Here is a 26,959-nt window from a genome sequence, read left to right on the forward strand (position 1 = left end):
GATTAGAATAAAAAGGCTAGAAAACGATGTAACTGGCTCAAGGTAGATCTATTCATAATTATGTAACTAGGGTTTCGAATCCATAAATCTAGATCGCAACTGAATTTGAGATCATATGTGAAGAGGGGATTTTGGATGAAGAAAGACCTGCAGAGATATTGAATGATGTTAAAATACAGATATAACGTAAATTGTCATAATTACCCCTCTGTGTCCTTTTCTAATCCTGAACTTTGAGATAATTACAAAACTGCCACCGTCCATAATGTTTTAATTGAATTAAATTGGATTTAATGACAACCATACAAAATCATAGATGAATGGTTAAGATCTTATCCCCATGTCTCACACAATTTAAGCTTAAATTATTCTATTCAAAGTAATTATTGTGTTATTGTATGCATAAATGTGGGCCAATCAAATTTACTTATTTTAAGAAAGTGATTAATATATATTAATGAATTAGATATAATTGAAAAATATCATCTTAATTAATTACAAGGGTAATTTAGTCATTTAATATAGATTTAATAAAGGAAAATTGCATTTTTTTAGGGATCCAAGATTCTATTAATTTTAAAAATCCGATTTTTCGAATTATAATTCTTTTAATTCGGACATTCTGACAGAATAACAAATTCTTGAATAATCAATTGACGAATAAAAACAAAAAATACATTATTTCTTATAAAATACGGGTAACAATTGTTACGAATTACATTTATTGTTAAAGAATAAAACTAAAAAAACTTTCAAAACGGGAAAGAAAATATCAAAATCTAACAACGACACTAATACTTTCTAAAAGAATAGTGTTGCTTATAATCACTTTCAATTTTATGGTCCGTTCTTCAAACATCAACTTCTGTGAAAACAAAACAAAATTGTAGTTTAGATTCCAATAATGCATTAGCAAATGAAAAATAGAAAACTAAATTTTTTTGGAAAAATATGTGGACTTGTGAATTGCACCAAAACCAATAAACAAGAATTGTAAAACATGCATAAATCAGTGAGAAAAATATCCATACTCCATTCCAACAGAATTAGAATTCATGATTCCATTCCAACAGAATTGGAATTCGTAATTCCATTCCAATAGAATTGGAATCTCACCAATATCAGCCATTGAATCGTCTACATAAACAAATTAATTCCAAATGAAAGAAGCATCAAAGCATCTATGTATTTTACTAATCGTTCTAGACTTGTACAATTCTAATTCAAACATAACTAAAAATAAAATATAGTCAAACAACTCAAAATTAAAAGTCTAAGTCTAATATATTAATTGAAACCCTTTCTTATCAGTTCTAATTGAAAGCCAACTTGCCTACTGCCCACTAAACAAATCTTTCAATCCAATTCGGATTCAAACCAAGTTTAAAACCCCTAAGTTCTTTGATTTCTATCAAAACAAACAAAAGAAGAAAAAAAACCTCTTTACATGTTTGATGATTCACTGCTCCCTTCTCCCTTCTTCATATCGCTTCCTGCCAATAACTCAAACACCCATTTCCCCATCGATTCCTGTCAAAATAACAATGAACTCAAACACCCATATCCCCTATTGATTCCTGTCAAAATAACCCCAAACATGCATTCCATTCATCAATTTTTGTCAAGAACACTAATTTTTTTTTTTTAAAAAAAAAAAGAAGAAGAAGAATAGGGGAGGCTGCCGGAGCAGTCCCCATCCATTTACTTGCTAACGATCGAAGCCGCAGCCACACAAAACCCTCACACCTCCCTTTCACACCCTCTCTGCACCCACTGAGGTCGACGACAACTCTCGTTGCCTCTTCCCTGTTCTTCGGACCATTCGAACACCGGAGGTGCTCACCTCCTTACGACTCCTCCCTCTTCGCAAATCGAAAGACGAAGCGCACCTGCAAGCTTTTGGCTACCTTCATTCTCTGCTTTCGTTCCCCTCTTCCTTGCCCGATGAATCAGCCAGCCATAGAGCCGTTTTTATTCAACTTTCTGCGTTGTTCTTATTTTCCCAGCCGATGGCTTTCTTTCCTAGCCGATTGGTGATGAAGATTGATCAGATCAGTAGGCCGTTTATAAAAGGGGGGAATTAGGTTAAAATCAACGTACCTAGCAAAATTATAGGGAGTATTTGTGGAAGTTATTTCTCAAATTACCTAGTTACCCTTATTGATTTATTTAATTATTGTTTTTTCTATTATTTTTTGATTGGTCCACAATCATGCATACAATAACACAATACTTACTTAAAACACTTGCAGTTCTCTCTCTCTCTCTCTCTCTCTCTCTCTATATATATATATATATATATATATATATATATATATATCCGAAACTGCCAATTATGTTTTTGGAGAAACATATAGTATTTAGTTTGCCTTCTGTGGCTTGCCTCCTTACATTTGGGCATCATAAAGTTTATCTTTTCTCACTAGATTTTAATTATACCATTTACAACAATAATGAAACTTTGGGTGTGTTCCGCACGTAGCATTTGAGAGCTTCTAGCTTCTAGCGTTTGACAAAACGCTCCGTTTTGTATAGAAAGCCTCGTTCGACACTACAAGCTTCTAGCGTTTAGTTTAAACAAAACGCTCCAAATCCAAATGCTACTTCATGTAGCGTTTAACAAACGCTACAAGCTACAAGCCACCCGCTAATTTTGCCGAATACGCCCTTTATTTAATGTTACTGGAATGCATGGAATTTTCCGAAACGCGTCATTTTTTCTAATTGCAACAATACAACCTTATTTGATTTAAAATATACGCAAAGTAAGTATGTAAAAATAGTTTTATAATGTCATTTTTGTGATTTTTTTAAATAAACGCTGGGTACCCGGTTCCGGTGGTTCCAAAATCTTAGGAACCGATGTAACCGGTTCCGGTTCCAACATACTAGGAACCGCCGGTTCCGGTTCCGGTTCCCGTTCCAGCAAATTCAGCTGGGTACCCGCTTATTAAGAGAATTAAAGGGGTAAACTTAAAAGTTTAGTGGTCAAAGTGAATAAACAAAAACCTACCTTCACTATTCTCTTCATTTGGAAAAATGGTCTTGAGAGCTAGTGAGGTCTTATATGGCGATTTTTGAAGGCTTGAGAGAGAGAGAGAGAAAAGTAGCAAGTAGTGCTTAGAATGTTTGAATCCCTAGTTGTGACTTCCATTTGTACAATCATTTTTGTTTAAATCTTGAATCAATTGTTTTTGTAACCCATCAAATTATTTATGCTCCTTTTGCCAAAACGAAAACATAAATTTGAATAAATTACCAATAAAATATAGGACACAAGAGAATGAGAATAATTCTACTCTATAAAATTGACATATTTATTGACCCTTTTGGGTTTTTTAATGTAACATATTAGATATTACAAAGTCTCCAATTACACAACTTTGCTATCATGAAAAAAAGAATTAATAAATTGGAAACAGAAAGAAAAGAGGAACTCATATTATTATTTTTTAATATATAAAAAGTAAATAAAATTTAGCCAGAAAGTGTGCAGGGTTTAAACAACCAGAAAACATCCAACCCTTTTGCTTCATTCTGTGTTAAAAGAGGAGCAGCTTGATTTGTATTGACTTTGACTTCCTTCTTCACCTCCTTTATGCTGATTTCTTCTAGTATCCCTCTCTCCTATATATCAATTAATTAATTAACCAAAACTAAAACAACAAAGTTTCATAAAAATGGAATAATATATAAATTTTGGTGTGTGAAACTCGGTTACTCTTTCTTTACTGACATACCTTAGTTTTAAGGCGGGACACCTTAGGAGGTGGTGGGGTGGGTTTGGGGGTCCCACGGTTAGCAGAAAAGCATTGAGGTGATGGAGGATTTGTTCGAATCTGCAACAATCTTTCCTCGTCTTTGCCCCTTATGGTTTTCATATTTAATGCAATCGGGGTGTTCTCTAAATCACCATTCATCCTGCATAAACATTATAGATATCACAAACAAAGTTAGTCCATAAGAAGGGCAATAATGCCTTTTGCACAAAAAATACGGCATTTATAACTTACTTTTTCCTTGTGAGCTTCTCCTTCACATTCTTGTGCTCCATTTCTTCATGATTCTCTAACAATGGCTTCCTTTCTGTTTTACTTTCCTGCAAAACTCCCATTTCCTGTTTCTTTGAAGGCACCACACTCTTATTTACAATCTCTTTTTCACCATTATCTTTTGCTCTTGTTGCCAATCGCTTCAACTCATTGCAAAACTCAGTGACCTGATTCAGTATATCTCTTCCAGCAAATAGATTTCGTGCAGACAATGTGTGTTTCAGAAGCCTTGGGGGTTGGGGTTCTTCTTTTAGTAAGAAATCATTCTCGACATTGATCTTCTCTGAGCTTGATTTGATCATTTCTTTTATGGATTTGGGTTTGTGAATAGGAGGGGTTGAGAAATTGGGGTTCTGATTCTCACTATCTTGAATGCATTTTGTAGTTTTTGAGTCTTTGTTCAATGGGAAACCCCTCTTCTTCAATGCTGCATCTCTATGAACAGAAATATAAATGTGATTTAGGGTTCATAAACCATGGATTCGATCCGAATTTATTGTTATAAACAGAGTTTGTATATTCATACCTGCGATTTCGATCACTAAATTCAGGGATCTCAGAAACGCTAACCGATCTAGGAAGCTACATGGAAAGATAAATGGAAGATCAGTTAGTTATCTAGACTATTAATACACATTTCATCAAATTAAACATAAGTAGATCTCGTGAAAAGGATTTGATTAAGAGTATAATCAAACGGAAATCAAACAAGATCTGAGAATTAGAACCTTTGCGGAATTGGGGGTTCTTTGCCTGAAGAAATCTTCCACCGTCTTTGGATGATCACAATCTGTAAACCACAATCATGAACAGTAACAACATAAATCAATAAAAACCGATGTAATTTTGACTTTTGAAGTTCGAATAACGTAACAGTTACAATTACAAGTTCAAAGTCATCGTAAATTCTTAAACCTAACCCGAAAACATTGACAATTACAAGTTACAGTAAAAAATCAGCAAAAGTAATCGAATCGATTGCATATCAAAATTACTACAATCGAACTTAGCAAACAGTTTGATTGTATAGCAATAACAAAGCACCAGGAGCCTTCAAAAATGTAGTGCTTTCTAAGATCTCACACGAAAACATTTGATAATCATAAGTTGATATAACATTACCACAAAAAAAAATCTGAAAAGAAACAATTCACTGCATATGAACAAAATCACTAAACAGTTAGCATGTATAAGAACAGAAGAACAAAAAATCACCAGGGCGGCAGAACCAAGCTTCATCATCAACAGGAGGATCATGATTGGAGAAATCAATCCATTGAGGAGCGTTAATGTCTTCATAAAGTATGTCCTTTTCGAACTTCGAATCTTTCCAATCGATCACAGCTACATCCATTGATGGATTGGAGAGAGAAAGAGAGAAAGAAGAAGAAAATGCGGTTTGTGTGAGTGATCTGAGTAAAGAGAAAGAGAGACCTGAAACATTATGGAAAGGACGAGGGTTATGAGGGGATTTTTACGTTACTGTTTTTCGACCGTTGGAGACATTTTTTCTTATTTGTTTATCAATTTAGAGTAACTACAAAACAGCCCCTCTACTTCACTTTTATTTACAATTTTAGTCCACCGACACAAACTTCATTAATGCTTTGTTTAAAACTAAAATAGAAAAGACAAATTACACAAATAGCAACACACTTAGCCCATAACATGTCTTTATTTTACTTATATGTATGGTTTTAGTATTCTTAGTGCTTATGTGGAGGCCATACAATTAATCATGTGTCAAGATGGAGTATAATTTTATATGAAGACAACAAAGTCATAAACACTATCTATTTATATAGCTTTATGTATGATCGGTTCCAACCAATTTGAGGCCCCTTACAAAAAAAATGAGACCCTTAATATTAGTTTTTTTTTTTTTTAAGTAAAAGAGGGTGGCACCTTCGGAAATCATTTTCCAAAATTCTTTTTTCCCCAAAATCGTTTTCCCCGGAATCAGTAGAAAGTAGAACTTGTTTTTCAGAAAAATAAAATCAAATATCTTTTGCAATAGATATTTTTTTCAATTCATTTTTTAGATATCAAAATCAAGAACGTCTTCAGTTCACTACTAAGAAATCAATATCGGAATCAAGAATGTTTTAAGAAATCAATTTCAATTTAAAAATTAAAGCAAATAAAAAATTAAAAAATTGTGTTGTGATGTTGTTAATGTTGGGGATGTTTGATTTGCTTTAGTGACAAGCCAATTGGGGCAATCACTTAATTGCTTAGAATCCTGAAAGATGGATTGACATCTCTTTGTCTTCTCCTTTAATTTTGGTTCCAATCTTGTTTATCTTTTTTTTGCCGCTGCCTGCGAGTCTGCAACGACTTAATACTTGTTTTTTTCCTATAATAATATAAATATATACATAAAAAATGAGCCATGAAATTTTGAAGGCTCTGCGCCATTGCCCCTTGTGGTGACAATTTATATGTAAGGGATTATATGCATGAGATCATTCAAAGTGGGAAAATGTTATCATAAATTGATTTTAATTTATTTTTCTAACTTTATTTTTTGTTTTTTTTATAACATATTTGGAAAAAATATAAACTACCTATCATCTTACCTTCTTTTTACCCATTTTATGGGAGACATTGTTATTGTTATTGTTTTTTGTAAACAATATATCTGTATTTTTGTTTATTGTTTTTGAGATTTTTGATAATTATTTCTTGAGAAAAAGAGCAAAAAAAAATGAATTGATGAAGAAAGTAAATGATAAATAAAGTGAATGATAAAATATTTGTGATTTACCAAAATTGTACTCACATAATTCACGAATATACGTATACCCACCCATGGGCACTTGGCGACATGCGCACAATAACAATAGACTTAGGCTAAGCGGAGTGGAGGTCGCCACCGGCCTCGCTACTCTCGCTAGCCAACTTGAAACACCGCCCCGTAGCACTCGCTAGGGGGGTCGCTACTAGGCTCTCGTCAAAGTTTTGGCGAGAAGAGAGAGAAAGAGAACACAATGTGATTGGTTGGAAGAAGACGAAGCGGAAATCGGGTTTTGAACTGGGTTTGTGCTTGATGTTCTCCAAAACCATCGATCGGTTTCGAGTTGTCTGTGTTGCATCAAATCAACTATTGAGAGTGAGAAACGATTGTTCAGACCTCCAATCCAGAAACGATCGCAACTCAATCTCTCCTTTATCACAGTCTCAATCTTGCTATTATCGCAATCTGACAATCTCTTATCTGCTTCATCTCGATTCATCGCGATTTGCTTCAGTGCTTCTTCGGGCAATCGACTACTTCATTGAACTATTGAAATTTGAAGGTACCTATTAGTTACCATTCAATTAATTAGGTTCATTAACTACTTATCACCCCTATTTTCTTTCTGCGGTTGTTTGATATAATCAACATTGCAATTTGTTACTGTGAGGAACTATTGAAGAAAGATTGCGAATTGATGAAATGCACGACCGTGGATTGATAGGAAATAACCTGACCTCTATATATGTTTTAAAAGCTTTTGGTTGTGCTCATGATGTGGTTTCCTGGAATGCCATGATATCAGGTTATGCATTTTGCAGGCAACTTAACTGATGCACGAAAGCTATTTGATAAAATGCCAAAAAGAGATGTCATTTCATGGACTACTGTGATCACTGGTTACTCTCAAGTTTCTCAATTCTCTGATGCATTAAGTCTCTTTATTGACATGAAGAACACAAACAATAAACCTGAAGAAATCACAGTTGCTAGCGTGCTCTCTGTCTGTGCTCATCTAGGCTCAATCAATATGGGCAAATCCGTCCATGACTATTTGTAAAAACAACATAAAACAGGATTTATATGTGGGGAACTCTTTGATCGATATGTACTGTAAATGTGGTTCAACAGAGAAGACATTGGAAGTGTTTGAAGAAATGGAACACAAAGATTTGGTTTCCTGGACCTCAGTCATTTCAGGACATGGTGTGAATGGAAATGCCAATTATGCCCTTGACCTCTTCTCCAAGATGAGCCGATTGATGAATTCTCCAGACCGGCAGGAGGTGATAGCATTTCCGTCATGATTCGGTGTGGTAAAACTAGATCCAATTTTAAAAGCAATATTATGCTAATTGCCTGAGTTTATTCATCGTACAAATTAAAAAAGGGATTGAGCAAAACACTAGATGGGGCTAATGTATGACTACAAATGAAGGAGTTGTATTTGCATATGGTGTATAGTTTTTGAGTGATATTTACAAGCTCATATTGCATTGAAGACGGCAGTTGAGTGAAAATATACTATGAGGTGTTTGGTTTAACTTTTGGAGGGCAAAAGTCCTTTTTGTAAAAGGACTTTTTACAAAAGTTGTTTTTTAAAATGTGTTTGGATTAGCTTTTGAAGGGAAAAAGTCAAAAGTTAAAGTGTTTGGTTTAACTTTTACATGTAAAATGACTAAAAAGGACATGTTTATATATTTACATTGATTTACTACTTCACATATATTATTTTATATTAAATTTTTTTTTTAAAACACATCATAATTTTGTAAACATTTTATTAGAAAATATAAAATATAAAATATAAATTTATTTTAAAATATTTCTAATTTTTTGGATTAGACCATGACATTAAAATTACTACGTTCATACAAATTGTAAATAATTCATAAGAGGACTTTTAAAATATTTCTAATTTTTTGGATTAGACCATAACATTATTAAAATTACGTTAATATCTAAATAATTCATAAAAAAATATCATAGATAATATTATATTCATCTTCGCAATGTGATTATATCTTGTGCAATAATATCCCGTATCGCTGCCATATATAAATCATCATCGTTCGTGCGACGTGTACTTGGACCTTCTTCGTAAACATCACTACCGGTATCACCTCGTACGGGATTGTAGGATTCTTGTTGTGCCCTATTAAACGCTTCATCGGACATACCAAACTTTCTAATATAGTTATGGATCGCCATCGATGCTATCACAATTCTCACTTGGTTCTTGTACTTGTAATTAACATGCATGTCTCTTAATAACGCCCACCTAGCTTTCCACACTCCAAAAGTTCCACCTATTGTTTTGAAATTGTAATGGAGTCATAGTTTGATCTCCAACTGCAACAGAATCCCGAAACAAAGTAGCATATTTCTCATCAAATATGCTTAAATCTGTGTTCCTAAATTTGGCATAATCTTTATTCTCCTGCAAGACAAAAAGATATTATAAATCAAATATGTTCAATCTATATGCAATCATAACTTAAAATAATTAAAAAGAATAGTAATCATACCTTTATTTTCTCCTCCTACCACTCAGGGGACGCATCTACTAGGCTTCTCGTCCCACCGAGTCCGGTTTCAAGCCTCATTAAGCGGTCATAAAGCTTCCACTCTTTTTTCATGTTCTCCCATTTGTTTGTTAGTTGTTTTTTTTCAAGGCTGTAACCTGTTTTCTCTGTAACCTATTTTCTCCTTAATGCGTTTTTGTATATTTTCCCACCCAAATTTATCAAAGGAGGTACCGGGTTTATGGGCTTTTTTTTGTTCAATCAAGCACGAATCAACAAACACCATGAAGCTACGATTATCCCACCCAAATTTTGGTTTTTTCATTTTTAAAGATGTTTCACAATCAACAATTGTAGTGTGGTTTTCATCTATTATCTGTGAATTACATATAGTATCAACACTTAAGCAACAAACCAATTTCATTAACCTTCCTAAATGATTTCATTAATTTATCAAAATTCTAATCAAAACAAAAAAAAAAAAAATAGAATATCACAGCATATCATCAAGTTCACATAACTGTTAATTCATATTTCATCAAGTTCACAGATTGTTAATTCACAGCATATTATCAGCTTCATATTAATTTCACAGCATATCACAAAACTGTTTTTTTTTCACAGCATATTAATTTCAGAAATCGAGAGGAACATCACTGTTAGAGATGCAGGAAAATCACAAATAGACAGGAATATCAATTCAATCTGGAAATATTTCATCAATTTCACAGCACATCAATTTCACAGCATATCAATTTCATAAAATCGGGCTTCATATTTCATCAATTTCAGAAAATCGGGAAATATTTCATCAATTTCAGAAATAGGGAAATAGTTCATCAATTTCACAGCATATCATTGCTACTGAAAATCGGAAATAGACAGAGGTTCGAAATCGACTGAAAAAAAAAACCTGATCGGAGATGGAGAAAGGCCGGTGTTGCAGATCGTCGGTGTCTCCGGTGCTGCTGCAGGTCGCCGGTGTCGTCGGCTGATGTTGCAGGTCTGGCGATGCGAGAGAGAAGAGGGTGAGCGGAGAGAACGAGAATGAGGGAATCTATAATGAATGGTAGATGGGGGGTATAATTGTAATTCAATATTTTTAGCTGGTGAAAAGTTAGGAAAAGTCAGGTAAACGTGACTTTTCAAAAAGACTCAAATTACATTATAGGAAAAATCATTTTCAAAAGTCCTTTTCCCTTTTCCAAACATCTTTTTGACTTTTTCAAAAAATAAAATCAAAAGTTATTTAAAAAGTTTAACCGAACACCCTCTATGTGTAACCCATTGTTTGAGGAGTTTAATTAATATGGATAATTGAGTAATAGTTGCTCTTAAAAAGGATATGATAGGAGCTTGTGGTATATACTATATAGCAATTAGTAATATATCCAACTTATATTAGACTTTATCTTCTCAGTGGCTAAAAAAATAAAAATAATTTAATATTTATGCATAAAAAATGTTTTTATATTAAAACAAAGTAATTTAATTAAATTAGAAAAAAAAAATAAAAAAATAGAATGTTAGGAGTGTTACCACTCCCTACCAAATGCTAAGATTATATGCTAAATGCCAAATGCTAAGATTATATACTAAATGGTTAAAACTTAGGTGGCATTCTAAAATCTGATGTGGTAAGGTGTTAGGAGTGGACGTTAGGAGTGTTAAATGGTTAAAACTTAGAGTGTTAACACTGCCTTAAACCGTCCGTCTGCGTGGAGGGCACGATAACGTGATATAGCTTTCTCTCGGTCTAAAACCCTTGCTCTCCCATAAAACCCTGAAAACGGAATTCGTCGAATCTCCTTCGCCGGCTTCACTGATTCAAATACTATATCATTAGAAATCACCTTATAATCGGTGAATCGATTATCAATAGATGTCGTTGAAAGCTATAAATCTGGAGAGAGTGAAAAACAATGTCTCAAACCCAAAAGTATGGATCGTGATCGGCGTCAGCGTCGCCGGCATATTCATCCTCACCGCAGAGACTCGGAGGCGTCGATTAAAAGGTAGGTATGTGATAAGAGAAGATTATGGTGCTTTTATAGAGCGTTTCGAGCTGCTTCCGTTTCCTCAGCCGCCTCCTCCCGCTGCAAAACAACCTCTCTCTGGCTTGACTTTTGCCGTCAGCGATGTGTTAGTTTCTATCTGTTCATTTCTATTTCTATGTATTTTTGAATTGTTTTTATACGCAACTGGATGATGATACATTGTTAATGATAGTTTACCGTTTATATTTTTGATATGTATCATGATGCTGTTATGCACTCGAGTGTACTCTCTTTGCAGCGTATCACAATGTTTGACCGTCTATTGGGCAAATAAATAAATTTTGAATGAATCTTTAAAAAAAAACATTAGGACAATCGATGATGGTGTTTAAATGGAGTACCATTTTACTCAAAACGTGTTTCATGTAGAAAGTGAGCTATCTACATCAATCAAGCAATATAAGTAGAACAACTAAGCTTTTATCCTTTCCAACTCTGAATTAAAATTCATCTTAGTTTTGCACTTGAAGTGTGCTACATATGACATTACGCAAAAACAAAAGAGTAATTGTTGTTGAATTCTGCTGTTATGTTGTAGCTTTGATGTGAAAGAGTATGTTAGTGGATTCGGGAACCCAGATTGGAAAAGAACACACGAGGAAGCTGAAAAGACTGCAATTGTTGTTACTGCATTGTTGAAGGATGGGGCTACTTGTGTTGGAAGAACTGTCATGGATGAGTTATCTTTTGGGTACTCCTTTTTTCATTCATCTTCATCATCAAGATTCCAGACAACCACATTATTAACATCAAACTTGTCATAAAGACAAGAAATTACACTAGGATTGTTTGTTCAATCATTACACCATGTGTTTTATGGTGTTAAATCACCCTTTTTTTATGTCTGATTTAAACATGTTCCCTACAACTAGTTAGTCAGGCATTTTCATCAGTTAAATGTAAAAACAATGGAGCTTGAAAGTGAGTTATGGATTATGATTTCAGGACAACTGGAGAAAATTCACATTATGGGACCCCAACAAACCCTGCAATGCTATCCTATGTTCCTGGTGGATCCTCTAGTGGTTCAGCTGTTGCAGTTGCAGCAGAGCTTATTGACTTTGCAATTGGTATTCTTCTTTCATATGTAAAAATGCAAAAGAGCACTTATAGCAATCTTACAATAGGCTTTTTTTTTTTTTTTCTGTTCTCTGTATGCCTTCTGTTAACTTTTCCATATGTCTTTTTTTAAATTCTTAGGTACTGATACAATTGGAGGAGTAAGAATCCCAGCCTCATTTTGTGGCATCCTTGGATTCCGGCCTTCACATGGAGTTGTATCCACAATTGGGGTTCTCCCTAATTCACAGAGTTTAGACACTGTTGGTATGTAGTCTTGGTATGTCCTATGTTTATTTTCATGTAGTCTTTTGGTTTTTGTGAAACTACATGTCAGTAGAAGTCTTCAGTTTTGTTGCTTTTTCTTTATATTTCATGTGTTTGATGATGGAAATCTTTCAGGAATATTTGCTCGTGATCCTTCTGTTTTGCATCGTGTTGGGCATGTTCTTCTTAGATTGAACCCTGTTGAGCCTAGAAGGACAAGACGAATAGTTGTGGCTGATGATTTATTTCAGTTATCCAAAGTTCCTCAGCAGAAAACTGTATATATTGTTAGCAAAGTAACTGAAAAGTTATCTGGTTGTAAGTTCCTTCCCAAATTTTTATGTCCTAGTTTGTTTAACTTAGAGTAAATTACAAGAATGGTCTATGTACTTTACCCAAAATCCCAAAATTGCAAGTTTTGTCCATTTTTTGAAGTTTTTTCCAAATTCATCCCCAACTTTTATACCCTTATTTCACATAAGGGTAGAAAAGTCATTTCACACGAGTCAGGGTTCAATACCAAAACAAAAACCAAAGTCAAGGACGATTTCAAAAAATGAACCTAGCTTGCGATTTCGGGTGAAGTACAGGGACTATTCTTGTAACTCTACTCTATTATAACATATGATATGAAGCGTTTTTCTTCTGCTATATGGATCCACAAATTGAGGGAATGAAATGAGTAAAATACTAACTTCATGATGTTCTTTTTGTTCAATCTTTTTGCAGATCAACAACCAAAGCATATGAATATTGGTCAGTATATTTCTTCAAATGTTCCAGGCTTAAAATATTTTCATAATGAGGAATCAAATCTCCAAAATGGAACAAAAGCTTTGAAGGCTCTTTCATCAGCAATGCTGTTATTACAAAGGTATGTACAATATGTATGTATGAATTTTAATGAGTTAATCCCTCTGATAATTTCTAATAATAACATGCTTTTGATTTTTCAGATATGAATTCAAAACCAATCATGAAGAATGGATTAAAACAGTGAAGCCCAGGCTAGGATCTGATGTCTCTGATCATATTCATGCAGCAATTTCAGCTACACATGAAAATATCAAAGCTTACTATAAAGTCAGAACAGAAATGAGAGCAGCTCTACGCAGTCTCTTAAAGGTACTTTACATTATTTACTTAAATACCCTTTAAAGGTACTTATTTCTGTAATTACAGGATGATGGGATTCTGGTTATTCCTACAGTGGCTGATACCCCTTTAAAACTTGATTCTAAGAAAGCTTTGTTGACTGAATATAATGAGAGGCTATTTGCTCTATTAAGCATTGCTACTATGTCTGGCTGCTGTCAGGTAATTTGTATAATACTTAAATCAATTCTGTAAAAATTTAATTTTTTTTTTTAATTTAATATATGTTACAAATGATTTCCAGGTCAGCATTCCTTTTGGAAAGCATGAAGATTCTACTATTGGGGTTTCGTTTATTGCGTTTCATGGATCAGATAAATTTCTACTTGATACTGTTTTGGATATGTATCAATCTTTACAAGGACAAGTTAATGCTGTTACAAGTTTGCCACCTTCTCTAGACTTGAATGGGAATATGGATGCTTCTGAATTGTTGAAGGAAAAGGTTTTTACCATTTTACCATTTTACCCTTTTACCCTTTTAAAAAACTAATTTTGTTTTGGTTTGTGTTAGGGAAATGCTGCATATAAAGGAAAACAATGGAATAAAGCTGCGAGCTATTACACTGAAGCTATTAAGTTGGATGAATCCAATGCTACTTTTTACTGCAACAGAGCAGCTGCATATTTAGAATTAGGATGGTATGTTTTTAGACTTTGATTTCTTTTGAATTTAATTTATTTTTATATAAAAAATGTTATGTATTTTGTTACTGAATTGATGATGGTTATATTTATATCACAGCTTTCAACAAGCTGAGGAGGATTGTAGCAAAGCAATATCACTTGATAAGAAGGTAATGATGTGTATTCCACTCTCATCACATATGTGCTGTTTGCTGCTAATCACTTAAATTAAATTCATATATTCTTTTATAATAATATTGATTAGTATCTTTGTTTATTTGCAGAATGTGAAGGCATATTTAAGGAGAGGAACTGCTAGAGAATCAGTTCTTTATTACAAAGAGGCTCTTCAAGGTGCGTATCTTTTTCTTTTTTGTTAGATTGAACTATTATTTATTATTATTTTTCATTTTTATAATTGTTATATTAGTAGTTAAGTGGCTAAATCGAATGTACATTTCACTTATTATTATTATTTTTTGGTATTTCACCCTGATACGAAAACCAAGCAACTCGAAGGAAATTTTGTTTTGCAAAATGGTCAAAAAATTAGCAGAATGGTTCCCCCACTTGTTGTATTTTGACTAAGTTACATTCTTGGTCCCTCAGTATAGCTGATTATTTCAGTTATTTTTCTCTTGCAATTTTGGTCTTTATTCGAGTTTTTCTATGTTTTTGGTCACTTTTACAATTAATTTTTTGGGTCTAAAGTTGCAAGAACGTTGTAAGAACCTTTAAATAAGGACCAAAATTTAAAGAGAACTTTTTGAGACTAAATCTGCAAAAGTCTGATGATGTAGTTAGGGACCAAAAATGTAAATTACTCTTTATTTATTTGTTCTAATATTTCCAGATTTTAAGCATGCGCTGGTATTAGAACCACAAAACAAGGTTGCAAAAGGGGCTGAGAAGAGGCTAAGGAAGCTAGTGAGTTGATGATCTGTTTGGGGTCTTTCTTGGTTTTTGATAAATAATTGATAAACACACTCACACTCACGGGAAAAAGATACTTTTTGTAATATTAATAGTGACTAACTGGCTTTTTGTGAATTTATGAATACTATAATCGATTTTGTGGAAGATCATATTTTTACATTCGGTTTCCATATCAGATGTTAGATGTTAGATATGTGTTTTTTACAACAGAAATACTACTATTATAAAATGCTTGTAGAGATTGATTTTTTAAGCAAAAACAACCATCAACATTCAATGGCCTTCAAAAGATACGTGAACATAGTAAATAACTAAATACCATTAGTTTTCTTAAAATTAGCTTTAACACCATCTCCACCTGAATATTTATAACCCTTCTTGGCAAAGACGCTCAAGGAGATGAGATTTCTAATAAACTGCGCATCAGTTATAACTCGAATTGTCCCATTGAACATCTTAAAACATAATAGTTTCTGTCACCAGTTTGTATAGGAAATCATTAAAACCACAATTAGTCTTTGTAAGGACATATGTGGGGAAATTTACTATAAAGTCCTTATATATTCACATCATATTCAATTAAGTCTATATATATTTTTTTCTGATCCAAATATATATATATATATATATATATATATATATATATATATATATATATATATATATATTCACTTTGTGCTTTTTATCAGCACCATGCTACAACAAAAAAATCCTACAAATTTACTAAAGAAACACCAAATATGTATATTTTGATGAAATAGCCCCTTTTAGCATCACCTTTTGCCAAAAGTCCCCAATTTTGTATTAGTTTTTGCTTAAAAAGACTAAAAAGTCTCAAAATTTTGAATTTTTTTTTGTTTAATCTTTTATGTTTGAAGTATCCCTTGATTTTTGTTCTTGATCTGTCCCTAATTTGTATATATGAAATATTACCCGCTTTCAAAATTTACATTTTGACTCAGATTTTAAATTTTATTACAAATTTGTTTCAAAATTTACATTATTGGTATAGATTTTAAAAATTTATTACAAATTTATCCTAATGTAGTATTTTTACATATTTTTTTTTTTCAAAATTTAGTTTCGAATATGGCTTTTTTTGCTTTATAAAATCATATTTATACAAAAATAATATTTTCATATAAAAAACCTTTTATATATATATATATATATATATATATATATATATATATATATATATATATATATATATATATATATATATATATATATAAACATTTTAAAAAAAAAAGGGTTTTTATATGTGAAAAATATATTAAAACATAAAAAAAACATAGGAAATAATCAGTGGTCACATACTATTTTATTAACATCATTATATCTGTTATTATTTTCTTCAAAACTTACAAAAATCATAACTTTTTCGTACAAACTCAATTTTTGATATTTTTTATATACAGACATTCGTCTTTATGACTACTAGAACTTTCATGTTGATTATTTTAGCCAAAAAAACAATATATTTTTACTTTCATTTTTATAAACAAAGATTTATATTTATTAACTTTTATAAGTGAAAATTGGTGTTACAATTTATTGGTTTATATTAAAATAAAAAACATTGAAGTGGTTATGCTTATTAGATTTTGCTTAAAAACTAAAATACATATTTTCATATAAAAAACCAAGATATTTATAAAAGATATTTTTTGACATGTTATTCGTTTTCGAATTATATAGGTGCACAAACAAAAATAATTTTTTCATCCTATGTGAAAATAATATTTGACATGTTATTCGTTTTCGAATTATATATGTGCACAAACAAAAATATGTTTCTAATGTAAAAAGTGTTTTTTTTATTATGTGAAAATATGTTTTTTTTTTGTATAAACAACATATTTTCACATAAAAAAACATTCTATGCAAAAAACCTTTTGGACCAAATTTATACAAAAAAATATATTTATAAAACCTTTTTATTTTAACAAAAATGTTTTGTAAAAAAAGGTTTTGATATAGAAAGAATAAGAGTTTTTATGTGAAGATATGTTTTTCTTTTTTGTATAAATATGATTTTATAAAAAAATAGGCTCTTGTGAATTTCTTAACTGACCCGATAGAAGGAAGATCAACCCTTAGACCGACTTAGACTGACGGTTTGGTTTTTGGATGGGTTGGAGGAAAACACGCTTGTGTGGACCTTACATGGGTATCCCCTATCGTGGGCTTGAGAGCTGGGGGTTTGAAGGCGGAATAAACTGCTCTAAAACCTGTTACATGCAAAGTCACAAAACATGAGAAATTGTACGTAGAAAATCAACACATATTCATACCATTCACATTTGATACATTTGGTTTATTCGTGCCGGATGCAGTGAAACTTCTTAATATAATATAATGGATAATGCATAAAAATGTTATGTCACATAGATCTATGGATGTAATCTTCAAAGAATTGAATTTATCATACAAAAAAATTTAACGATGTAGCTTGTTGCATGTTTTCCATTTATAACTAATTATGAAATAGCAAAATTGAATTTATATTTAATAAAAAATTACATGTAATATTTTCATGTTTAACCTTTTTTATTTTGGTAATTCATAAAACATAAAAACCGAAATAAAAGATACTCAATAACATATTGAGTTATTGAGTTTTTCATACCACGATCATCACTTTAACGATAAATCAGTTGTACTAAGGAATACGTAATTGTTACAAAAGGAATATGAGTTTTATGCTTTTATTGTAGTTTGATTTATTTGAGGAATTTGATGCCTCAAACCTTTCCTGTTTTCAAGCATCAGAATCCAACTTACATACTTCGCATATTTTTTGATAAAAAATGAATGTTTCAATCCATTTCATAAGATTTGTCATTTGAGATATATGCGCGTGTCGCAAAATAGTTAAACTAGGGATGAGCATATGGACCGGGGAACCGGCCGGAACCGGAACCGGTACCGGAACCGGAACCGGCACCGGAACCCAATGGAACCGGTCGGGCCGGGACCAGGACGTTATTTTTGTGGATTTTTGGAACCGGAACCGATATAATCGGAACCGTATGATGATATTTTTCAAGGACCGATTCCAACATTTGAAGACACGACAAGAACCGGTAGGAACCGGAACCGGTAGAACCGCCGGGCCGGTTCGGTTCTTGATTTTGGCCGAAGCCGGTTCCCGGGTCAGGTTCGGTTCGGGCCGGTTCGGTCCTTTTGCTCATCCCTAAGTTAAACTTTTGTTAAATACATGTAATGAAAATAATTATCTTATTATATATATAATTAATTTCCATTGAACTTATAAATAGTAAACTTCTTATGTTTCAGACTTTTGCCACACTTTTTTGCCCACTTTAACACTTTTAGTCCCTAAGGCCAATTATTTGACTACTTCGGACATGCTTACTGAGTTATCCACCTCTTTCTATTAGTTGACCTCATTGTGCTTAGTCATCCACATTTCTCCACTTTTACTTCCACGTGTCTTTCTCACCACACTCCTTTGTCCTCCAATCGATCTGTGATTTCCCTATTTCTTGAAGCCCTATTCACGAACTCATGACAGTTGCACCAATTGAGCAAACGGTTACGACTATGACTCATGTCATCGATAAGGGTTGGTCGTTTGATTTGTCGGTGCTATAGGATTTCTGTAACATCCCAAAATTTGAGACCAAAAATTTTGTTTTTAATTTAAGCAAGTCATAAAATATGTTACCAAAACATTGTCAATATTACATCAGGTTTAAACCACAATGCCGTGTCTCAAAATCATAACATCATAAGTGATGGAAATCAGAGTACAATCCCAGAAGCTCATTGCGAAATCATGTGTGAATGTGTGAGGCGCTGCTACACCGCCGACTCCTTCCCCTTAGACGAAGAGGTACCTGAAACCAAAACTGAAACTGTAAGCACAAAGCTTAGTGAGTTCCCCCATCATACCACCTACCATATAATATCGTCGGTATCTTTCAACCGGTAACTGTCATCGGTATCTTTCAACCGGTATCTGTCATCGGTATCTTTCAACCGGTAACTGTCATCGGTATCTTTCAACCGGTAACTACCATCGGTATCTTTCAACCGGTAACTGGGGACTATTTCACCCCTACCATTATCATACAATAACAAAGTATAATCATTCAATCAGGCATAACTGGGTACTGACCTACCCCCTCGATCCTAAAGACCGATGCCAGGGAAGAACTAATCCCTACCACTACCATTAATACACATAACATATCACACAGGCATATCCTATGACCAAAGCACATAACCATACCAAGATAATTATCACAAAGACAATTATCTAACAACTACCCTTGTTGGTGGGCCGGCATTGTGGCCTTAGACCCACCCCTACGGGAAGGTAACTCACCTCGAACGAGTAGCTGCTGATAATCTGCGTGGGAAATCTCTGTCTGCTGCTGCTCCGGAAATCCTCCGGCTATAATCCCCACAAAACACTTAATCAGAGTCTGAAATATATTCCTAGGGTAAGATGACCATTTTACCCTTGACCAAGTCCAAGTCAAAGTCAAAGTCAAAGTCAACTTCCAGTTGACCTGACTCGCCGAGTTGGGCCGCCAACTCGTCGAGTCCCTATCTCTTCAACTGTCCTCATCCACGTCTCTACTCGTCGAGTTTAGCAACGACTCGACGAGTTCTCCTTCTAAAACAACCCCGGATGAACCTTCATCCGACTCGCCGAGTTGTATGAACAACTCGTCGAGTTCATCTTCATCCTATGAACAAGTCCTGTCCTCGACTCGCTGAGTTGTATGAACAACTCGTCGAGTTCATCTTCAAGAGTTGGGAGATTGCCTTGGACTCGCCGAGTCGGCTCATGCACTCGCCGAGTCCTATGAACTCCAGGACTATGGCTTATCCCAATACGTTTGGGTCACTCCCCTGGACCCTCTAAAACCTTTCTAACACTCAACTGTGTCTCTTGAACCATAACAGAAAAGGGGAGTCTAACCTCGGACTCGCCGAGTCCCACGAACGACTCGCCGAGTCTATACAGTCCAAGTCTATTTCTTCGATTTCTGGTGTACAACTCTTGTCCAAATGATAGATCTAGGTCCCTAAACTCGATCTAGCACGTAAAGTTATGAAATTTACGTGCATGCATGGGACTTTGAGCCAAAAAGGCTCTAAAAGAGGCTCTTAAGTTGCATGGGGGCTTCCATGGGTGCAAAAGCAGCCCTTTTCTGCCTTGTAACTCCTCCATGGACCTAGATCCGAAGCCTCAACCCCCAACCATGCTTGCAATCATGGTTGGTTACCAAGAATGGCTTATAAAAGCCCTAAATCTCCCAAAAAAGGGATCTAGCAAATGAACAAGCAAGGTATCGACTTTATACCTTCTGGGAACTGCAAATGATGCACAAACTTGAACTCCCTTGGTCTTCTCTTGATTCCTCTAGGCCCTTCCTTCTTCCTTGTGATCAAAACCACCAAAAATCACCACAAATGCCTTTAGATCTTCACACACACAGTTAGGGTTTGCTATGGGGGGTTTCTGGAAGCAATAGGGACGAAGGGTGGCTGAATGAGATGCTTAAATAGGGTGCAAACCCTTAGATTAGGGTTTTGTCCAGTCAGAGTCTACTCGTCGAGTCTGGAAGCCGACTCGACGAGTCCGTCATTTAAATCCCGGATCAAATCCGCTTCTACTTGACGAGTTGGGCCTTCAACTCGCCGAGTCCCAGGCCAAAAACGCAAAATACTTAAATAAAATACATACCAGGAACCAGGTGCTACAAATCTCCCCCACTTATTTTAGACTTCGTCCTCGAAGTCTGCTGCTCGTTCCTGGAAAAGCTCTGGGTAATGCTCCATCATCTCATCCACCGGCTCCCAAGTCCATTCCGAGCCCTTCCGGTGCTGCCATTGCACCTTCACCAGCTCGACCCTCTTGTTCCTCAGATCCTTCGAGTTCCGGTCGAGGATCGCTACAGACCGCTCGATGTAATTCAGGCTGTCATCGACCTGAATATCCTCTAAAGGTACCACTGCCGAATCGTCCACCAAACATTTCCGTAACTGGGAGACGTGAAAAGTGCTATGAATCTGACTGAGTTCGGCTGGCAGGTCCAGCCTATACGCCACTTTGCCCACCCGGACTATAACCCTGAAGAGTCCAATGTACCTGGGACCCAACTTGCCCCGCTTCCTGAATCGGATGACGCCCTTCCATGGAGACACCTTCAGGAGAACCATATCCCTGACCTGAAACTCCAGGTCTGATCGGCGCTTGTCGGCATAACTTTTCTGCCGACTCTAAGCAGTCTGAAGCCTGCTCCGAACCTGCTGAATCCTCTCTGTCGTCTTGAGCACCATTTCGGTGCTCCCCATGACCCTATGGCCAACCTCACCCCAACATATTGTTGGATTAGTGTCTAAGTCCGTAACTATATTTGGTATGTACTTGATCCGAGTGTGCATGGTCCTTTTGGGTTGCCTTCACCAAAGCAACTTGACAAGGTAATTTGATATGAGAGAGAATATATTATGGTTTATTAATATATTATAAGAATGATATATTAAAGGAGAAATCATATTTATTTAATTAGTATTAGTCATAAATTAATTAGGAATTAATTTGGTGACTAAAAGAGATTAATTAAATAAAGGGGTATAAACTGTCAAATGTGTGATAGTTGATTTTTGGGCTGGGAAACCCAATGGAATAAGGAGGAACGAAATTATGATGAGGGATCATCATATTTTCGTCCAAGGGCCTCATTCCAGAAGGTTCCTTGGGCTGCTTGGTGGCTAAGCTATCCATTAGGGTTTAGACTGAAACCCTAGCACCCTACAGTATAAATAGATGCCTTATGCTTCAATTTTCGGCCACTTGATTCCAAGAGAAACCCTAGGGCCGAAAATTAGTATCCTCCCTCTCTCTCTTAATTGCCTTCTTGCTTCAAGGTGTTTGTGAGCCATTAGAGGCACTACAATTGTGGTGCTTGCTTTCAAGAGTTCAAGAGATCAAGGAAACTAGTTGTTATTGCAATATAACAACAAAGGTATGTCTACTACACTTCTATATGATTTTCGAAAATTATAGAAGCATGCTAGGGTTTATTTTGTGTTCATATAGTTGTATGTCTTATAGTGAAAACATAGATCCAATTAGGGTTGCATGCACACATAGGATTGTTTGTATAAAATCTATCAGTGGTATCAGAGCCTTTGGTTTTTTGTTTTCAATTGGATTTGATACATATTATGAACTTGACAAATTAGGGTTTATGGCAAATAAACCCTAAGGCTTGGTGATTTTCGCAATTAGGGTTGCAAAACCCTAGTTGGCGATTTTGATAGGGTTCTTAAACCCTTTTGCCTAGCCTCCATATTTTCGAAATTAGGGTTATGAAACCCTAGGGATTTCGAAAATCCCTTGCCCCCCAAGACAAGATCCCAAAATTTTAGGGATTTGGATATTGCTATCTTTGTGATTATCAATTTAATTGTTTAAACTAGATAATTAAAGATCTTGAATTATCCTTTCCATAAATTTCAAAATCTAGGGGATAAAAAGGATTAAGTAAATTAATAGTTTAATTTTATGATAATCCTTCATGATTTAATAGTTTGAATTAATTGTTTAATTTTGATAATTATTAAATCAAAGTTTTGTTGATGTTTAAAATTTTAAATTAAAAGCTTAATTTTCGAAAATTTTAAATACAATTAAGACACTAGTATTTTGAAATGTTTTAAAATACACCCTTATACAATTATGATATTATAAGATTAATTATTATATATATGTATAAGAATAAGCTAGTCTTATCGCTAGTAGGCCTCATTCACGAAGCCAGTCTATAAGGTGGGTATAAGGTTGCTGCCTATAAAATGGCGCTTAATGGATGTACACTCACATCTACCGCTTGCTTGAGTGGTGGAGGGTCGTTAGCCGAACGGATAGGATAGGGCACTTAACTCCTCATTATAAGTATGATGAAAAGATTAAAGTAACTACATTGTTTTACAAATTCCCACTCTTAGTTACTTTAGGGTAAAATGTGAAAATGATGCTATTCCACGGAATTACACTTTGTACCCCTGTCAAACGTTAGTGGAGCGTGTGTGGTTAACCAGCACACTAATTTGGGATTGACATTGGTGACAAAGGGTGGCTCGATGTCTTATCATAGATCAATGGAGCGTGCGTGGCTAACCAGCACATTGATTAGGTGATGAAAACATTGAGTGCACCACGTTGATTCGCATGGTTATTCACAAACTTGTTTGCGATCCTCGGCATCCCAGTCGCAAATTTGAAGTGCATATCGAGATTTAAACATGCCATTGAAATGTTCAATGAATCTCAAAAGAAATCTAGGAATTTTCAAATACATTTAAAACTTAACCTCTTTCGTTTTTCATGGTGAAAATTAGTGAATCGTCATTCACTTACCTTCAAATTATTTACTTTTAGATTACGACATCCCTTTTCTAAGTTGTAAATAATGTTGTTGGATCCTAGCCCTAATTTCTCATTTGGGTGTTTAATTGGGGATTCATTCTAATCAAACCTTGTTCCTTTCTATTTCAGATGTCAAACGCAAACGCGAACAACAACACTTCTGGGTCATTCTCGTTGATGAACCTATGTCAGAAGGTGACATTTGATGGCTCGAACTTCAACGAGTGGATGAGATACATTCGCATGATAACTCGTTACGAGGACAAAGAATATGTCCTAGACGAGAAGCTAGAAAAGATCAACCCAGAAGAAGCTACTCCTGAAGAGATGGCCGCCTTTGAGGCCCACGAGCGTGATGCAACGAAAGTTCATTGCATCATGTTGGCCACCATGAACCTCGAACTCCAAAAGTCCTATGAGGACATGTATCCATATGAGATGCACCAAGATTTGCTGGACAGGTACCACCAGAGCGCGAGGCAAGAGCGCTATGAGATCATCACCAACATGATCACCGCTAAGATGGGGAGTGGAGAATCCCTGACTGCTCATTTGCAAAGAATGCAAAGATATGTTGATCGTCTTCTCAAACTTAATGTTAATTTTGATGAGGATTTGGCTATCGACATCATCCTCCACTCCTTGCCTTCCTGCTACAACCAGTTCAGAATGACCTACCACATGAATAAGGAAGAGGTCACCCTAAGTAAGCTTCAAGGGCTCCTGAGGACAGCTGAGAGCAACCTCAAGGACAAATCTATTGCATCATCCTCTACTGTAACTGCTCCTGTGTTGGCAATTGGCCAAGGAAAGGGATAGAAGAGGAAGACTCCTTCCAAGAGCCACCATAAGGGTAACACCCAAGATGGTTCCTCTTCTAGTGGGACCAAAGCAGGTTCTGTTAAGCCCTCTTCTGACCCCAAGGAAGCAGAGTGCTTCTATTGCCACCAGAAGGGTCACTGGAAACGAAGCTGCCCTAAATATCTGCAAGATATTAAGGATGGGAAGATAAAGCCCACCTTTGCAGGTATGTATTTAATTAAATCTAATAACTCATCATTTGCTACTTCATGGGTTCTTGATACAGGGTGTGGTTACCACATTTGTTCTGATATGCAGGGCCTAAAAAGAAGTAGGGAAGTGGAGCATGGAAGGATAAGCCTGATCATGGGAAACAAGAAGTCTTCACCAGTAACCAAGATCGGAGTTTATTCCTTAGTGTTGAGTAATGGGTTAGGATTAGATTTAAATAATTGTTGCTATTCGCCAGATATGGCAAGGAACATCATTTCTTTTCATGGTTTGTTTAGACAAGGTTTCAGATATTCATTTGATAATAGTAATGGTTCTATTAATGCTTATTTGAATGGTGTCTTTTATTTCAATGCATTACCTTGTAATGGGATTTATGAATCTGTGTTAGTTATTGACAATTTAGGAAATGATGTTTTGAATATTGATTCGTCCACAAGTTTGGACAAAGCATGCTTGTGGCATTGTCGCCTTGGCCATGTTAACAAGAAACGCATAGCCCAACTCCAAAAGGATGGAGTATTGGAGTCATTCGACCTTAGGGACGATGACGTGTGTGAGTCTTGTTTGCTTGGGAAGATGACCAAGTCACCCTTTACTGGCACATGTGAAAGGGGTGAGGGTGTATTGGATCTCATACATACAGATGTATGTGGACCCTTTAGATCCACCACAAGGGACGCTTGTCGCTTCTACATGACTTTTACAGATGATTATAGCAGATATGGATATATCTACTTAATCAAGCAGAAGTCAGAAACCTTTGAAAAGTTCAAAGAGTTCAAGAATGAAGTGGAGAATCAGTTGGGCAAGAAAATCAAGATGCTTCGATCTGATCGAGGGGGAGAGTACCTAAGTCTTGAGTTTCACGACTATCTGAAAGAGTGTGGAATAGTTTCACAATTGACGCCTCCTAGAACGCCACAATTGAATGGTGTGGCTGAGAGACGTAATCGAACCTTGTTGGACATGGTTCGCTCTATGATGAGTCGTGCTTCGTTACCAATCTCATTCTGGGGGTATGCCTTGGAGACTGCCGCCCATATCCTTAACTTAGTTCCCACAAAGAAGGTTACCAAAACACCTCACGAGATGTGGACAGGGAAAGCTCCCTCGCTAGCACATATCAAGGTTTGGGGTTGTGAAGCTTTCGTAAGACGAGAGACTCACGACAAGCTAGAACCTCGTAGTGAGAAGTGTTACTTCATTGGCTATCCACAGAAGTCTTTTGGTTATCTCTTCTATAGACCAAATGACAATGTTGTCTTTGTTGCTAGGAGAGGGGTTTTCAGAGAAAGAGAACTCATAAGCCAAGGAGACAGTGGGAGTCAGATTGACCTTGAAGAGCTTCAAGAGTCAGGAGAAGAAGGAACCTCTGACACTGGCGTTCAAGATGAGGAGGAAACTCATGTTGAACCAATTGACCAGTCCTTACCTCTTAGACGTTCAAGTAGAGTTATTGTTCCACCCCAGTTTTATGGTTTCCATATTACTACTGACGGGGATACGTTTATTAGTGATAGTACACTAGTAAATCTGGACGAACCTAACAGCTACAAGGAAGCCATGGCAGGCCCAGAGTCTGCTAAATGGAAAGAGGCAATGGACAGCGAGATTCAGTCCATGTATGACAACCAAGTTTGGAATTTGGTTGATAATGTACCAGGTCGTAAGACAGTCGGGTGCAAGTGGATCTTCAAGAAGAAGACAGACATGGATGGGAAAGTGCACACTTATAAAGCGCGATTGGTCGCGAAGGGCTTTACTCAAACTCCTGGAGTTGACTATGATGAGACCTTCTCACCAGTTGCGAAAATAAAGTCTATTAGGGTAATGCTTGCAATAGCTGCGTTTCATGATTATGAAATCTGGCAGATGGACGTAAAAACCGCTTTCCTAAATGGGAAGCTGGCTGAGGATGTTTACATGAATCAGCCAGAGGGTTTTGTCAATGCGAAGCATCCAAATAGAGTGTGCAAGCTTGAGAAATCCATTTATGGATTAAAGCAAGCATCTCGCAGATGGAATCTTTGTTTTGACGAGAAGGTCAAAGAGTTTGGTTTTCTACGAAATGAAGATGAGTCATGTGTATA

The 26,959-nt window shown here is 35.4% G+C and overlaps 2 protein-coding genes and 1 long non-coding RNA gene across 3 annotated transcripts; 1 reads left to right on the plus strand and 2 right to left on the minus strand.

Annotated features, from left to right (window-relative positions):
- Positions 1-3,284: 3,284 nt before the first annotated feature.
- LOC145136204 (interferon-activable protein) lies at positions 3,285-5,482 on the minus strand. The gene is made up of 6 exons (XM_079070381.1): positions 5,268-5,482; positions 4,781-4,842; positions 4,579-4,634; positions 4,014-4,487; positions 3,741-3,921; positions 3,285-3,627 (listed from the first exon to the last, which is right to left on the minus strand). Exons 1-6 carry the CDS (start codon positions 5,404-5,406, stop codon positions 3,478-3,480), a joined length of 1,062 nt encoding a protein of 353 aa, XP_078926507.1. The 5' UTR covers positions 5,407-5,482; the 3' UTR covers positions 3,285-3,477.
- Positions 5,483-8,738: 3,256 nt separating this feature from the next.
- LOC145141165 (uncharacterized) lies at positions 8,739-10,460 on the minus strand. The gene is made up of 2 exons (XR_013722475.1): positions 9,318-10,460; positions 8,739-9,229 (listed from the first exon to the last, which is right to left on the minus strand). It is a non-coding gene; the product is annotated as an uncharacterized LOC145141165 (long non-coding RNA).
- A 572-nt stretch (positions 10,461-11,032) lies between these two features.
- TOC64-V (translocon at the outer membrane of chloroplasts 64-V) lies at positions 11,033-15,572 on the plus strand. The gene is made up of 13 exons (XM_079072786.1): positions 11,033-11,456; positions 11,910-12,062; positions 12,317-12,441; positions 12,572-12,697; positions 12,833-13,015; positions 13,427-13,571; positions 13,654-13,822; positions 13,880-14,014; positions 14,097-14,297; positions 14,367-14,494; positions 14,598-14,649; positions 14,764-14,833; positions 15,333-15,572. The coding sequence occupies exons 1-13, from the start codon at positions 11,197-11,199 to the stop codon at positions 15,413-15,415; spliced, it is 1,830 nt and encodes a 609-aa protein (XP_078928912.1). The 5' UTR covers positions 11,033-11,196; the 3' UTR covers positions 15,416-15,572.
- The last annotated feature ends 11,387 nt before the right edge of the window (positions 15,573-26,959 follow it).

The sequence above is a fragment of the Lactuca virosa genome, chromosome 9 (assembly GCF_052849685.1).
Source record: "Lactuca virosa cultivar CGN04683 chromosome 9, Lactuca_virosa_CGN04683_v6, whole genome shotgun sequence".
Taxonomy (NCBI): domain Eukaryota; kingdom Viridiplantae; phylum Streptophyta; class Magnoliopsida; order Asterales; family Asteraceae; genus Lactuca; species Lactuca virosa.